General features: G+C 42.8%; 1 protein-coding gene across 3 annotated transcripts in view; it reads right to left on the bottom strand.

Annotated features, from left to right (window-relative positions):
- Window positions 1-17,640, bottom strand: part of sipa1l2 (signal induced proliferation associated 1 like 2) — a 51,833-nt gene that overhangs the window by 20,023 nt on the left and 14,170 nt on the right. For all 3 annotated transcript variants that reach the window (XM_069690062.1, XM_069690063.1, XM_069690064.1), the window contains exons 7-10: window positions 16,892-17,468; window positions 10,289-10,563; window positions 4,376-4,630; window positions 453-599 (exon numbers count right to left, since the gene is read on the bottom strand). In XM_069690062.1, the coding sequence (XP_069546163.1) occupies window positions 453-599; window positions 4,376-4,630; window positions 10,289-10,563; window positions 16,892-17,468 (1,254 nt within the window). The remainder of the gene's footprint in view (window positions 1-452; window positions 600-4,375; window positions 4,631-10,288; window positions 10,564-16,891; window positions 17,469-17,640) is intronic.

Raw genomic sequence — 17,640 nt, 5'->3', positions numbered from 1 at the left:
AATGGCTGTAACCTGCAGCTGAAAATTAAAATGTACCTCTTTATGTTTGACGTAGACTTTATGTTCTTCTGAATGAAATCATGAAACCAAAGCTTTGAGATGACTGCATGGAAACTATAATAATGCATGTTAACTAAAAAAAGAAATCTCATACACGAAACTCATTATCTTCCATCTTCCCTCTTTTATGCTCTGGATGTGGTATTAGAAGCAGGCACAATTTTATTGTTTTGTTAGATCACATCCTGTAAAAACCTGTGACGACTGGCCAAAAGTGCACTGATGATTCGGTCATTTTGTGCGGAAAAATTGCTGTCATTTTGCAAAATTGCAAGTTCTCCGAAATAGTGCCAGGACTGATTGTGGTTGCATTCATTACAGTAAAACCGCATAATCCTGAAGGGACTACTTTGAGGCTATTTCATAAAAGCAACACTGCTGTGGTCCTGTACCCATCATATCCAGGCTGCTGGGACCAGGTGCTGCTGCCGCAGGGTCCTGGATCACTGGAGGAGGACTGGTTACTGGGGGAGCTGCGGTAGTGCTGGTCTCCCTTGTTACATGAGGTGACCTGGGGATTCTCCATATCCTGCATCATCCTGCAGAAACAGAGGGACAAAAGATTCACAAGTGTTGAACATACTATCAGAGCTGGTCAAAACTAAAGTATTCAATGATATTAATATCTATAGTTTGGGCTGCAACAAATTGCGTACTAATTTATTAAATTCCCAGAGCACAAGGTTGCATCTTCAAATTACATACTGTTGAAGATTTAACCTAAGGGATTGTAACCTACATATTTGTGCTTGTTAAGTGACTAAAAAGATAAGTTAATTGTAGAAATTGTTTATACTTCTAATAATTTCAGCTCTAATCTATTTGTATAGATTTTTTTTAAACTGTTTGTCTATTCAATTTACCTCTTCTGATCTTTGACACTAGAAGCACAAATTGCTGAAACTGGAATAACTTTTTTCCCTCACATTAACAACATTATTATTGGGTGTCACGCTGCACAACAGTCGTCTGCATCTGAGCACCGTGAATAATCTCTAAAAAAATGCGGGAGCTCTCAGTGAGGGAGAAGGTGTCTTGTTCTCCAAAGACAAACAGAAGAAGGGATTAGTTATGGTAATAAGCCTCAGTGAGTCGTCCAGATGGTGAAACCCTCACTGTATGTAATTTCCAGGCAGAAGGAGCTCCTGAATGTGAGGGGAACTTTGAGATTCCTACTCTTCAATCATCAACACACACATGGCCTGTTAATGAAGTTAAGTCATTGAGTTCGACTGGTCTGACCATCATCTTCGCTCTGCCGGTCCAAAGTGCATATCACTGCCCTGACCTGACTGGTTATCTTGGGACGAAAGGTTTCTTTGCTTACTTTCGCGTGGCCAGGAAAAACTTGCGGCCGATGGTCTGGAGAGGAAAATAAACACTGGATACAAGTTATGTCTGCTGCCTCGAGGCCTTCCCTTTAACCAACACACCAAAGTAGGTTAGATGACTGGACGGAAATAAGACTACAATAACATAGGCAGGATGGCTTTCACATTAAGTCTCCAGCCAAGTCTTGTTGGATATTCTATACTGTTCATATCTGCTTCTTTTTTTACTTATATATTTGCTTATCTAATGGGTTTGGGATTGGGTTTGTATTAAACTTGATTTCCCAGCTGATAAAACCATGTTTTTTTCTTTTGTCACATGCACAAAGCTGGATCCAAAGATCGTGCAGATAAATCTAATGAAAACAATCCAGTCGAGCCTCATGATTCAAAAATCTAAATATAAATGTCCATTCAGAAGGTGAAAAATTCTTAGCATTGACACCTTCTCCTCTGTCATGAAGTTTCCTTTGTCTGGACGTCCATGGGAAACTAAACTGTCAGTAACTCAATCGTGGTCACACATCAACAAACGCATCGCCCAGATTGCTACATTTCCTCTCCGGCTGAAGTGTTAGTCTCCTCGACCGCATCCAGGCACTTAAATGTGAAACAGCAGCAGCTGCTTTTTGTTCTCCTTCTCCTCTTCCCTCCTGAAAGTTCAGGGGGGATATTGAATGCAATCTTTTCTCTCTGCTCTGCAATACCATTTGAAGGGACAGAGATTAGGGGTTGGTCTGCATAGTAGGCATCATATTTTATGGTGTTAGCTATACGTGTGGATAAGATGATGCTTCATCTGAGCTTTAAAGATTTCTATGCGCCCTGTAGTCCAGTGGTCTCCTCCCATCAAAAACCACCTGTCAGGTTCCAGCCGTGTTCATTTGAGTTTAAACTGTTTGGTCTGTTCAGCTTTCACTCGCACTGCTAACATCTAGAGACGTAGAAGCTGATTATATTAGCAACCTATTTATTCATCAAGATACTTTTATCCATCTATTTCAACAATTTGAAATCACTCTCACACATATTGTAATATTCTGATACAATTAACTCAGTGTGATGTAAATTTTTTTTTTTTAAATCGAATTGTCTATTTTTCAAAATAGCCAAACCACTCAAACAATTGTTGATTTATTCCTGGAGAATATGTGACTTTGTAATACTCCCCTCCTGTCTTCCTCTCAAGTCTATGACTCCTTCATCCCCCTCCTCCACTGCCTCTCCCTCCGGGGTGCTACATATTGTGGTCCGGGGAAGAGCACTCTCTTTGTTTCTGCAGTAATTGGATGAGATGAGCTGAGCCGTGTCAGTGTCCCTATCACCTCCTCCTCGGCAGGGTGCAGGAAGAGGGAGGGAGCGGGGAGGGATGCGGAGAGAGAGAAAGAAACTGGAGCGAGGGAGGATGGAGCGCTCCCACTGCCAGCGACTGATTAGGCAGAGAAGGCGGCCATTATCCCAGTATAGTCAGAACAGGCAACACCAGGGGGGGTCGGTGTGACACGCTGGAAAGGTTATCACGACTGTAGGGGTTTCATTAGAATGAACAAATCGCTTCTTTACATGGCTCGATGGAGATGTCCAAAAAGAGACACTGCCTAGGACAGGAACAAAGTCTGAGTGTGGCCTTATCATCTGAAGGGAGATGAAAGCAAAGCCGTGAATTAATTTGACTAAAATGCTCCATTCATATGGATGCAAATAACTGAACACAATAAGAGCTCCTAAAATTGTTACTGGGGCTCTTTTCAAAATGAGAAAGGCTGAGAGTTCAAAGATTTCATCTGAAAGGATTGGCTCTTTTGAGTGCCGTGTTGTTTGATCGTGAGTTTTGCAAAGCAGAGCTTTCTGAAAGGTCTTGATCAGAAAGGTTGACTTCCAAAATTGTCTCACAGGCAATTTTTGTTCGTTTGTTTACTGAATTTTTGTTCGTTTGTTTACTGAATTTTTGCACTACCTCTCTTTACTTACCCGTACACAATATTCCTCAGATTTGATCTTGCCATGAATTTTGTTCATTGTTATTTCAGTAATGTTTTGTGGGCATTGGTGTCATTCTTACCACCACTTCCATTGAAGTGTTATATACATGTTATATGTGGTAAAAGCTTCAAACTGAAGAGACTTGAAAAGGTTAGCTTGTGGTCAAAACCTTCAGTGGGAAGATAACATTCATGAACTGTACAAGTAAACAAGAAGTAGTTTGTTCTTTTACATGAGATAATGGAGATCATATTTAAAGGTCCCATAATTTACACGTTACCAGTGTTATATTTGCAGGCTTGATTTCCAAAATACAGTCATTTTCTCATCATCTCAATATAGTTGTACATCTCCTCTCTTTAGCACTCTGCCTGTAGCTCTACCAAGAAGAGGCTGTTTGTTCCCGTGTCTTTAAAGGGCATTGACATCAATGATCCTTTCTGGCCAATCAAAGGTTTTCTTTGGTCTTGTAGCTTGCTAGTGCCATGACAGAATGATTACTTGGTGCTTCTTCCAGATAAAAGGTTGGACAGTGGGTTGTGCTGATGGTGCACATGAGCATGAGTTTGTGATGTCACAAACTCACAGTAGTCCAAACAGCTTGATCAAAACACACAGTCACTGAATTCAGACTGTGTACTATTCTCTGTGGACTGAGTCTTAACACTGTCAGAGTATTTAAAGAGCTGCAACACCTGCTTTATATTCAAAGAATAAATTGAAATCTGAATTTACACAATATGGGACCTTTAAGCTCGAAGACTGCCCTTTTATTTGTGTGGATTCATTTGAGACAGTGAAAAGTGAATTCCTCTGTAAATTCATAGTCTTAATTAGAGTCTAGTCTTGTCTTTGTTTATGCAACCTTGCTACCTTACTATCATCTGATCACTCTAAACTTCCCCATATGTCTCAAGAGTTGCTTTAAACCCTTTATATGTAAAACTTGGCCAGAAGCAAATAAGTGAAGAAAGGCAGTGGAGAGAGTAAGGGGCGTTTACCTGGACCCATCTGGTAACTTCCTATCGAAGGAGGTGCTTCGAGGGATAGCTGCCTGGTGTTGTTGGAGGATCTGTTGGCACTGCAGCCGGTCGGGACCCTGAGTGGGCGAGCCTCGGGACAGAGCGGGTCCAGCTGATGCGGGCACCCGATGCCAGGTGGTGTTTCTCCTGAAGGGTGTCTTGTATTCACAGGGTGTGCCCTCGCTGTCGACCTTGTACTCCACCATTGGTATGCGGTAAAGCTCGGAGCAGCCCCTGAGAGGTAGGATTGGGAAGAAAACAAAGGTTAAAGGTCATCAATGAGCTGAGGATGAAGGTTACAGCAGCATTACATTTTATGGGAAGGTATTCTGAATGATGACAACATTTAAAATATAATCTCTTAACCTTAATCTTAAAAAAACAAAATTTAAGTTTAATCTTACACCAAAGCATCTTGAAGTAATGTATTCCATTCTTTTTTTGGCCATTAAATTGACAATTTAATGACATATTTGGGTTGTCACTGTACAACACGCTGACCCCCAGGGGGAGGTGAAGTATTCATATTTTCTGTCACCATGACTACACCACAAAACACAAATGCTGTCATAAATATTCAGCCTGAGGCAGACAACTAGATAGAGAGTGTCTTCCTGTAGGCACACACATGCCTGCACACTGACAACAATAAAAACACAAACATGAACAAACATGTGCAGAGCCAGCGCTCACATGTACGTCAGAGATAAAAGTAGAAAACATTTGAACTATTTTAATAGAGATGAAAATCTCAGCTCGCTTCTCAACCAGAGTCTCTCCCTCGACATAGGAGACTTTTCGCCTCTCCATCTCCATCCCATTACTGCGAACAACACCAAAGATCTCGGGGATGGACAAGGCCTGTGATGCCATTTCATGCAACATTAATCTTTGGGGCTGGGCAGAGGCTCGGTGTGTATGTTTGGGAGGGGAGGGGGGTTTTACCGGGTGGTGGGTCAGGGTTAAACAGTCTGGGCGCTCTGCTAGCTCTCCAAAAGCATCTCAAGCATGACCCTAATGATTACACTGCATCCCCCCTCCCCAAATCCATTTTCTAGCATCCACTGGAGGGTGGAAGGCTCTGTATACTTGGCTGTGGTCATATATGTACACATTGTGGGGCTTGAGGAGGGCGCATTGTCTGATTGCAAAGGCTGCGGTGAAGGGGGTGAGTAATCAATCTCAGAGAGACCCTTTCATCAAACTGGGCCATGGGTAGCTGGGCTGTTTACAGCTGGCCTCCAACTGCTGCTGTGGGTGTTATAAGATGTAACTAAAAGATCATCCTTCGCATCCTTTGCTTCCTCCTCCGCCATGTCCCTCACATCTGGTCAGTGTCACAGTTAAGCTGGCCTCATCCGTGATGGAGGACTACATCCATCACATCTTACAGTGAACATAAATTATTTACTGTATGTATGTTGCATGCATGACGGGTTCGATATATGGGGCAGTGGGGGTGGGGGGTAATGAGAGGCATTACGACATCTGGCAATCAGACATGTCCATGAATGAAAAAGCAATCTATCTAGTTGGATGAAGCTGCTGTATATGTATAAGAGCGTAGAGAGCAGCGATTCAATAGATACAATCCTTATCCCACTACTTTCATTGCGTAACCCGAGGTGCTTCAATCACTTTTTGTTCAGGATGCTAACAAGAGTGTTAAATCCTCCAGACTGATGGTCAATTGTTTTTTAACAGGGCCGCTAATCCACTCATTACCTTGATTAACTGTGTGTGTGTGTGTGTGTGTGTGTGTGTGTGTGTGTGTGTGTGTGTGTGTGTGTGTGTGTGTGTGTGTGTGTGTGTGTGTGTGTGTGTGTGTGTGTGTGTGTGTGTGTGTGTGTGTGTGTGTGGCCATGCCAGGTTGCCACACGTCATTACGCCCTGAATCAGCTAAACGTAGCTAACAGCTTGTCAACAGCAAAGGTCTCAGCCATTGTCCCTTGCTGTGCTTTTTGCACCAGAATAGCCGTGAAGTGACAAGGAGAATTTCTCTTATGATCCTAATGTCCTCCCTCTGCAACATTACAAACTTGGCTGGAGGTGGGAACAGCCTTCATATCGGCCTGATGTATGTGGAGTGTGCTTCTTGTTTGCAATGTATAGGGGTGGCGACTTGGACTCACTCTGTATAAATCACAGAGGAACAGCAGGAAACGGGTGTTTGGTCAACAGTTAAAACCTGAGCTGGAGGCTGGTGGTAGAGGAGAGTCTGTTAGACAAAACCCAGCCAGCAATAAGGAGGGAAAGGAAGCAAGAGACTGGTGAGAAATAATGTTGTCTGCTTCCTCTAGATTCCACCGAGCACTGCAGCTGCACTCCTTCAGCTTCATGTGAGTGGCTGTAAATTAGGTCACATAAGCTCGCAGAGACCATCATCTACAACTTAAAACTAACATTCAGTCAACTAAACACAGTTACGTGTAATTTATTAGGGGCAATAATTTGACAGCACAATCGCCAAAATTTGACGTGACATTACTAAAACAACATCTCGATAAAGTAGACAATTAAAAGAGTTAGGGTTAGTTAGCAGACTGTTACTAGTGAACAATCAGCTCCTTCAGCCATTGGCTCTTAACGCATTACAATAGATCAGTGTGACAACAGGACCTTAGACCTCAGTCAAAGAGCTGTCACTCTAATGACAGGGCCGGCGAGTGAGGGACATACTAATCCATTCCCACAGTCAGAGTCCATGTCACAGCAAAGAGTCACAGAGGTTGTGACCTCCACCAGGTCTTTGCAGACTGTTGTCAAAAGGTTTTTAAATAAGGTGTGCTGAAAAGTGTAAAGAATAGCAAAGGGGGGGGAAACTCTTTTCAATGATTTCTTTGCAAACTCGATCAAAAGAGAAATAAAGAGCTCCTGTGAAGAATGAGCGGGGGATTAAGCCGAGCAATTTGTGATGCAGATCCTCCGGGTTTTGGTGTGGCGGTGCTCCATTCGCAGGGTGTTGGCATGGGAAGTGAGAAATCCGGCTTTACTTCAGACCAGATGAAAATCCGCAACGACAAGTCTGATGACACTTCAAAAGGAAAGGTCACAAGTGGCCATCTGAATGTCATAGGCAATACTCATTATCAGCAGGATTCTGGCGCTGGTTGAACCCACTTAAAATTCAGGTTAGCCATTATTTCAAACACAAACCTTTATGAGCAAAACCTACAGTGCACAAAATGCTATTATAAAGAACATAAAAAGGCTTGTGTAAAAAAATAAAATAATCCCTGTCCATGCAGCAACTGTTTTTCTGTTTCTGTGTGCCTTGTAATAATCATGCGTTTTAGTCCATATTGTACTGATCCTTTTGTTTACTCTGACGTCTCTGATGACCACATACCAAAACACACAATCACTACAATGTTCTGTACATCACATTCCTGTTTCAAAGAGCTAATCTTCTTCATCTTTTTCTCATTAGTTTGATCCAAGGCTAACATGTTGAACTTGTTTAAAGCTTTTCAGAGTGATGATGGAAAAGCCGCTGGTACTGCACGGAGCTAAAAAACCACATCCTGCCCCGAGTGTAAATAAATACAGCACTAGGTAAGGCTAATATTAGAGCCATATCTCCTCTGGCTTCAAGACCAAGAGCGGTGAAACCGTTTAGGGCATAAACAGCTTGAAGAGGTTTGCCACAAAACCCTGCTACACAGTGGTCCTGATTTTTTATATTTGTCAATGTAACTTGCAAATAATCTTAGCCACAAGATGAAAATGCCAGTCCTCGCTGAACATGAGGGAGTCACAACAATATTCGGACAGTTTAAAAACAGTGAAGAGGAAGCACGCTACCTCTCGCCTCTGCATGTGCTTCTGAAAAAAAATGTCCCTGCCATGGCAGCAGTGTGGAGCCAGAGTACATTGTCTGGAGGTCATGAGAGTCTTGTCCATTGTTGCCAGACTTACCCCCATCTCTGTGGCCACAGGGGGACTGACTGGGGCCGCTGGGCCCCCGTTGAATTCCTTTCCTTTGAGATAATAGTGGAGAAACTGGAGCACTTATTGTTGACTGCAACACTTTAGCAACTCAAAGACGCAGCAGCGAAAAGAGTTGCGAGCTCTTGAGATTCTTCACCCGACCTCTCACCTCTTGATTTGTTGGAGCCTTGGGAGAAATTTCACAGGACCCTCGATGAAGCCGTTTGGTTCTCATGAGACGTCCATGAGAAAATGTGTTTCGGTGAAATGGGGCTCAACAACACTGACAAGCGTGGTTAGAAACACATACTAATCTGCCAGATGCATCTGTTAGCAAACGCAATATATGGGTCAAGCTTAAGCATTTATGCATCATAAGTACTAAATACATGCGTTTGGGTGCAGTGGTATGGAGCACTTCTGATATTTTTGAAGCTATCTCTGATTGGCTGTCCATTGTGGCCTCACAGACTTCAGTGGTGTCAGTCAAACCCGGCCAGACGTCCTTCACTGGCACAGACACCATGTGAGAAGCTTCCTTTACCAAATCCTCCATCCTGTAACCACAGCTCCGTGGAGCTGGACATGCGTTCGCCGATACAGAACCAGTTTTGGAAGATGTTTGTTTTGTCTGCTTTCTGCTTCTCTGAACTGCGATTAGGATTGTATCATCATGTATCATCGCCGATCTTGGTAAGAGGATTAGACGTCGGTTCTGCCAGAGTGGCTGCTGCGTTGGATTCGCAGACGAGGCCCGTTAGCTCACCATCTGGGGCAGCAAATATGTTCCTCCTCGGCTGCCAGACCAGAACGCAAAGTTGAAGCACAATTAAACACGTGCCTACTATGCAGTCTACGACATTATGACGCACACAAACACACAGCTGCTGAAGCTCATATTCATTCAGAATATTTAGCAAGGCTGCTACTAATATCATTTACCAAAAACATACATGAAAGAGAATCTAAAATCGCTCACTCATCAGGGATTTATCAAAACTCTGATCAACACTTTTGTTGATTGGCTTAGAAATACAAAAAAAAAAGAAATAGAAAATTTATTATTTCTTGTCATTCACATGTTTCTCGTTTCAATGATTAGCTAACAACATAAGTGTTACTTGCAACATCACAAACAGAAAATGGGATTATGTTTAGGTATTCTTTCCGCACATTGTCGAGCCATTCTGCTGTGGTTATTTGTGACAAAGTGGCACCAGCGTTTTCTGGTACACAAATCTGTCAGCCTGAAGCCGAAACAAAACAAAGATGTCGAAAAATGTGAGTGTGAAAGAGTGACGGATACGATTTCACAGGACTGCCTGTCTCAAAACAAGCAGATGTGCTTCCAGAACAAGCGTCTTAGACAGACCTTCATCTCCTCCCATCACAAAGGATCGTCTGAAATATGCTTCTCTCTTTTTATTGTGGGAGCAACGGACTCTTCCCATGCGTGTGTGTCTCTAAAAAGGCGAACACTCCCATCTTAATTGATGAATAGAACAAGGTGCAAGGATAGAAAAAACGCAATCTGCAAATGTGAGCTGTCAAACAATGGCAGTGAGAGTTGAGCCATTAATCAAAAGGCTCCTCTCATTATCATTAGTGAGAAACACTGACTGTCCATGTCTGATTCTACAGCCCTGCTGGAGCTTTCTCTCTCAACGAAGAGCGAATCCTCTCCAGAGAAATCAGTGGAGAACAACATCAACCCTGGTACTACACAAACAGTATGTAAGCATTTCTTTATGCTAATCATCTCAAACATGAGAGAAAATGTCAAGCTTATTTACCCCAGCTGCATGGAGAAATGAGAGAGGGAAACTGTCATCTGTTATGATGTCATACATTTTTTTAAAGGAGCGCCTGCTTCTGTCTTGCTTAACCACAACATAACAGCCAAAATCTTAACACAGCAGGAACTCTGCACACGGTATTGAGGAAAAAAAAGAGAGAATTTACCTTCGAGGAGTGCCGTCTTCATGAGGCTGGATGATAACCACTTTGACAGTGACAGATGTCCGCAGCAGGTCAATCATCTGCTCGTGAGTGAGAGTAGCTACAGCCACCTTGCAGATCTCCACCAGTCGGCTGCCCTGTCGCAGCCCTGCCTTCCAGGCGAAGCCGAAGGGCTCCACATCGGCCACGATGCCCTCGAAATTGACGTGGAAACCGAGCTGGCCGAGGCCGTTTCGACGCAAAGTCATCTCTGATGTTTCGCAACCTCTGGTGGTGATCTGGAATCAGAATCAAAATGGATTTGTTCATTATCTGCAATAAAAGCCCTTCAATTTCATTTGAATTGCCCTGATCAAGAGACATTACAGGCACTTTATGTGAAAACAAAGTGCAATACACAACCACAGAGAGGAAATAGAAAGCATGCATAAAATAGACAGAAAGACCGGATGATGAGTGATCTTAATATTCTCTAATAAGAGCTTTCTGGATCTTCCAACAACAGTCTATGCTTTGCTTCTTTTGTCCAAGATGTGTGGGTTTTTATTACAAAACAAACACATGCACACAGACGAAAAACACTATCAAAGCATCTGAAGAGTAAAAAACCCGTCCTCAGGCAGAAGTGCCCGAGCATGTTTGTTTGGCTAATTCAAAGAGCATTTAAAAAAAATAGATTTAATGAAAAAAACTGCTCAGAGACAGCTGGAAAAATATTCACTTCACACAAATACACGCGCGTCTCTGTGGACAGTAACTACAGTAGCTTTGTGGATGCTGCATCGGGAATGAGAATTTAATTGGCCCCTGAAACATGGATTTGTCCACTGAGCTGAGTCCATTAGCCCCCGTTAATGTCTAGGAAGAACTTGGAGCAAAACATATAAACACAAACACATAATCTGCATCAACTGGCAGTGAATGAACACATTTAGTTTCTATCCAGCATGAAAAGAGGATTCACTTTGACCCTTTCTTTGCAGTTTTGGAGACCGCAGCCAGAGACTTGACACTCTACCCAGGGATCCTCGGTGGCCAGTGTGTTGCGTGCTTGGATGAAACTTAAAGTTGGTTCTCGTTCAATCATGTACTCGCATGCAAATGAAGTTGCTCACTTTGCTCAGTGGGAGCCTGGCATAATCCTTTGCTTTAATGCAGTTCAGGTTCAGACCAAGTTCAGGCAAACTACTCACTTCAGCAGCAATATTCCAGTAGAGCGCATGACTACCAATGAAAGTAGAGATGAAAACCATAGCTGTGGCCTATCTTTGTGCACCTTGATGACATAAACTGACTGAGCTTACATACTGTGCACAGTGACGTGCACATGCAGAGTAGGACTGTCCAGTTTCCTGTCTTATGACAACAACAAGTAAAACTCACTGCATCCACTGAGCTTTAATCACCCATTAGATTAGTCTTGCTTCAGTTGCGGGTGACTGCCTCCGTTTGCTTCAGAGTGGCAGGTGGCTTCAGGGACACATTAACACGCACTATGGATTGTCAACACTTTCTCAGATTCTCACACTAGCAGAAATCCAACCCGGTTTTTCGAGAGGGGACTCCAACAACATGCAGTAACTGAGTCCTCTTCATGAAACATGACACTAAAACTGTATTAACTTCAAAAAGGAATTCACTAAAAATACATGATTATTCTGCATAAAACATCGAGGCCAAGAGAAACTGGAGATATGAAGTTGTCTGGGGTAAAGTCTGGAGGTAAATAGTCTGTGTATGACATTGGCCTGGGTGTCAGGGACCATGAATCAAACTGCCCTTTGTCAGAAATCCACTAGGTCTAAATAATAGCTTTCTAAATGCTGTCATTAGGGTCCTTTATTCAGTCCAACCACAAAGTGAATGTGCTCAGGTTCTCCTCTGAATGGCCATCCACAATCCATAATGCCTGAATCTAACAGGACACTCATTATCTCACAGGAGGGATTTGTGGCCTATAAAGTTATTCTGATAAGAATAGTCACATGAAGTCTGGCAGTGAGAATGTATGTGTGAGACCCGCTGACCAAAGTGTTTCTACGCAAAACCAAATAATGGGCTTTAATAACGGGTGGCATAAAACTACCCCCTAAAGGAACAAACACTATCTTGGGTGTTGCTGGTGTTGAGTGGGAGGTGTGACATGGCTTTAACACTGATGATACCGTCTGTGGAGGCACGTTTCACAGACAGGACAAAACCTTGTCATTCTACTAGACTTAAAAAAAAAAAAAAAACAGCATCACTGATTGGTTAATCCAGTCATCTCCTCATGGCAGTATGTGTGTTTGTAACAGGGATCAACATCTGAATCCAAGAGAAACACTTCTAATGTAATGAAGAAACACTTTTACTTAATAGGGAAACAGTAACTATAGCAAGGCATTAATGTTCAAAATAACTCATAAAACCTCAACATGGTGATGATTTAGACGGATACTGAACACCAAGGGGCTCACTGACAATCACCAAATATGACAATCTGAACAATTTTCAGACCGTTTATATGATACATTGTTATTAACAATAATAATAGCAATGAAAATGACCATTTGTTGGAACCCTTAAACTGATTTCAATTAATAGTTTTATCTGTAAGATTTCAGAAATTTGCTAAAAATGGCCGGTAAAATTGAACATAACATTCAAATTCTTTCTTTTGTCCGACCAACAGTTCAAAACTTAAAGATTTTCAATTTATAATCAAAAATAACAAGGAAAGCTTCAAATCATTACAGTTAACAAGCACAGATTATTTGATATTTTTTGTTTGAACAATCACTAAAATGATTAGTCAATTATCAAAATAGTTGCGGATTAAATTGTCCATCAATTGAATAATCGATAAATGGATGAATTGTTTCAATGCTACTGTAGATGGTTCTCCAATCAAGATATAACAATAATAAATAGACAAACTATTAGAAAACTCCTCTAAAGAGTTTATCTTCATCAACTACTTTGGCTCTTCTGTCACTCAGATCAATACAATGTCGATTGCTTTTATTAGTAAATGAATAAATACACACAAAAATAGAGTAGATTGTCTGTACTTTGTTCCAGAATATACGGCACCGGAGCCAAGAGAACTTGTCTCATAAAAGCCGAACATGCGGCCACCCAGCTCAGCAACACCCTGGAGAGCAGGACTTTATCACAAAGCTTTTAGTTGTGCTCTCACACTCTGTGTTACACTGGGCAATCTGTTCACTCTGGTTCACATTACATCACAGGTCCGGCAGCCTGTAAATCCACCCAATGAAACATGACTCGAGTCAACCTCTGGGCATTTAGGAAAACACAGACACCTTTGGGACAAAATATGCATGGTCAGCTCGTAGCCAAATGTGCCTACTGATGCTGCTGCTCCGCTGTCTGCACGGCTAACACAAACAGGCTTTTTGAGGCTTCTCCTGAGCTTCTCCTGTTAAAACACTCCACAGAAATCCTGTGGATAAGTGGACACTAAATGTGAGAGAAGATTAGCATAGTGAATGAGGAAGTGATGTCCTTTGGCTAATCACAAATGCAAATATATCCTGCTCTGTCCTTTCTTATGATGAGTGGAGAAGACAGTGAATGACATCTGTGTCCTTTAAGGATTAATTATGGTAAATGCTTCTTCATGTTCTGGTGTTTTTTGAGGTTGTTCGGATAAGAAAAATTCACTTGTTCTAAATCTTTAGCTTTTCTGAACTTCTGTGGTGATAATAAAACTTATTTTCACCTCCTGTAATCTTAAGAAGAATCCGTCTTGTTCAGGTTTCTAGCAGGAAATGGACTGTCCTATGTTGCTGGCTGAATCAACGATTTGTTTGCGAGCAATATGTTGGAAATTTAAAGACGGTTAATGAGGCTGCCAAAAAAGGGATAGGTGTGGGATGGCGTGCAGGCAAGCACAAATAAAGGTCAGGCACAGCTCAGGTTTGAATTTTGGGATTCAACCTAAATGTTGTTTCAAGGAAACAAAAGGTGGCCTGATTAGAGATTCAGTGAATAAGCTCACCATGGGAAGTAGGTTAGGAAGCCCATTCAGCAACACAAGGGGTGGAAACAATGCAGCGTCCGGGCTGAGGAACCAGGTGTGACTTATGTTTTCAAGAAACCCACGTGATACAAAAATCACACAATGCACCCAAGGAATTGTACAGATGGTCAAGGCAGAAACACAAGATGGGGATGAGAGGACTTGGACTAAGTGGGAAGCTCTCAACAGGAGTGAAGTAGCATGAAGCCAAATGTCCTCTATTCTTAGTCTATCAGAGCCAAAAATGTGTCGGTGTCCACCGCCCCCTTTAAAAGTGGGTTGGTGTCCTGTTTAAACTGTCTCTTCCAAAACCTGCACCCAGATATCCTCCAAAATCACGTCATCGCTAATCTTTCACTCCATTAAATGAACTGTCTGCTGCAGGGAATGGCTCTGATGAAAATGTGGTAATATTTCATGATGGTTTATCCTGATCAAGAGCGGGTCAACATCTGCAACCGCCTGACCTTAATGGTTGACTGTGCACCTCGGCGGATTCTGTGCAATGAGCCAAAAAAAGCTAACAACAGGAGGTCTATAATCCTCTCTGGACTCCAGTGAGTCTGCTTTACAGTTTCACGTTCAAGGACCAGTACTGGAAAAAGGCAGTGAAAGACACAGCAGACACTCAGTGTACAGCTGCAGCTTGTGAGACTTGACAGGACAGACATATTGTAAATTGAGTGAGCAACAGTTTTGCTGGCATAATGATAATATAAATATATAATATAAAATAGCAGTGTTTGTGGTAAGTAATACAGCTACACTGTTTGTTTCTCCACAACTATCCCATATTAAAATGCTTCATTGCACCAATTAAAGTCAAGATGGCCATTTTTTTTTAGAGGCCATGCAGCATGTGTATGAAACAGTCTTTATACATTTACTGGGCCACTGTGGTGACAGACTCCTATTACTCAAACTACTGGTGAACTCCTCTGTATCTCTCCCATTATTAGATACTGGGAATAACAGTTTTGCAAAGCAGTCTTCACGCCCTTATCACTAGTCAATAAAGCTGCAATAGCAAGGACAACAAGACAGGGTCAAAACCTGTCTGGACCCTGCATGAAACTCTAAAGGGCTATTCATCTCAAAAAAGGGCTTTTCACGTTATTAGGCTGGGAGAAGCCGCAGCAGTAATGCGGTTGTTGTACCAGACTTATAGTGGTGAAGAGAGGTGAGCCGTGAGGCGAAGCTCCCTATTTACCAGTCGGTGTACATTCCTGCCCTCACCTCGACCCAGAGTTCATGACCGAAAGAAAAAGCCCACAGATTCAAGCGACTGGAATGAGTTTTCCTCTCCAGGGTGGCGGGCCTCGCTGTCTGTGACAGGATGAGGAGTTCAACCATCAGAGCAGAGTCATAACTGCTTCACATTGAGAGGAGTCAGTCGAGGTGGTTCAGGCATCTGGAGGTCTACCAGGCACAGCCAGCTAAGGCGAGAGCCTGAGCTCGGTCCAGGACAAACTGAGGAGATCTCCCAGTTGACCCGGGAGCAGCTCTGGATCCCCCAGAACGACCTGAAGGAAGTTGAAGGAAACGGGGAACATCTGGGATTCTCAGATTTTCCTTTTGCCACCATGACCCTAAATGGACTAACTGGTCAGGAAGAAGAGCTTTGAAATTGAAAGGGACACAGTAAGTCCCATCATTTGTCCAACCAATGGCGAAACTTTGATCCCTCTCTCTCTCCCTCATTCACTCACTCAGTGACAGATATTTGCATTTATAGGGCTGGTCCTGCTGCAGTCCAGCTAAAGATGTAGTACCTGATCAAGTATTACACCTTTCATAGATTCGATGAACTACTGGAAGATAAACGAGGTAAATCGATGCAAGCCGGAGGGAAAAAGGCCCTGAAATCTTCCCAGGGCGCCAACCAACTAATGTCTAACTGGTGGCCATATTAGAGATGAAACCATCAAGCCAACCATAGTATCACCAGAGCAACCAAAGCAGTGACTGCTATGGGACCAAACAAAGCAACAGGTGTAGAGGAACTCATGACATTACAGCCTGGATTATATTTTATATATGTACTGAAGATGTTTTGTGACGCTGTCTCTCTTATTTTCCTGAACCACAAAAGGTATTCTGTGACTCAGCAGGCAAAAGGTGTAATCATTATTTTGCTGATGTTGATGTTTAGATTCCTTTTCTGTCTGTTGGTTTTTCTGTTTGTGTATTAGTGCCAACCTGGGTTGCACTTTGCCCAATCCATTAAAACTGCTTGACACACCAACGGTAGACGGCTTAATTGTTTTTACTGTAATGTGCTCATTATATCCAAAATAAACAAGATGTCAAACTAAGACGAAACCCTCAATTAGCCACAGACAGTGCAAACACAGAATGAATTACTCCCTCTGAGGGGGATGCAATGTTTTAAAACTGATTAATCTCATGTCTTTTGTTCTCTGACATCTCTGTATGGTATGATTGGAAACAGACGCTGAAGACGGGGGCATAAAACATGCAACAGATGATCAGATAGTCTCCTCTGTGGTTGAATCCAGCAGTCATTAAGGCCTCTAAAGTAACAGCGATTAGTAGAGTTGAGTCTTTAAGGGTCTTACCTCTAGTCTTTGCACCATCTCCCGGATGTCTTCTCCGCAGTTGTCGTGGGCAGACAGCATGACACACTCGCCGCGCTCGTAGAAGATCTTAATGCTCATAATCCCTGAAGTCCATCCAATGACATCGCGACATGAGCAGTTGAAGACCACGTTTCTTGAGTCCTCCTCAATGAGCACAATGAACTCATTGGATATGCCAAGCAAGCAGTACACGTCCATTGACTGGCCAAAGTCCCGGGCACAGACGCTCCATGTGATGGCCCCGACACTGAACAGATGTGCATCCTTCCTGGGTTTCACCTTCTCCTTCTTCTTGGCTCCGAGGGTGATGAAGCTGAATTTGACAGCCGAGTCTATCGTAGCTGTGCTGACAAAGTTCTCGGCGAGGTCCTTCAGGTACTCCTGCCGCGTTCGAGTCGCCATGGCTCTGAACTTCTCAGACTTGTGTGCAGCGTTCTCTCCATTGATGACCTTGGCAAGCAGGAAGTCCCTGAAAACTGCTGACTTTGGGAAAGTTACAGACTTGGGAATGGGGGGGCCAAACGGAGGCACATCTTTAGATCTGGACACGGCCACGCTGGAAAACATGGACTCAGTAAATCAAATGAGGTGGTGACAGTTAAGAAAAACAAAGTGAAGAGGTCTTGAACTGTATAATGAGCAGCCATGTGAGGACTGTTGAAATTATATGGCTTTCAGGGAAATGATTCCTTGAGAGACTAATCTTGCTCTGTTCAACAAGTGCTATG

This window comes from Brachyistius frenatus, unplaced genomic scaffold, assembly GCF_029030835.1.
Source record: "Brachyistius frenatus isolate BFR_SWC_R1_liver_20210118 unplaced genomic scaffold, ASM2903083v1 Contig_8, whole genome shotgun sequence".
In the NCBI taxonomy this organism is placed as follows: domain Eukaryota; kingdom Metazoa; phylum Chordata; class Actinopteri; family Embiotocidae; genus Brachyistius; species Brachyistius frenatus.
Note: the sequence above shows the minus strand (reverse complement) of the source record. Positions and strands in the feature narration are given on the sequence as shown.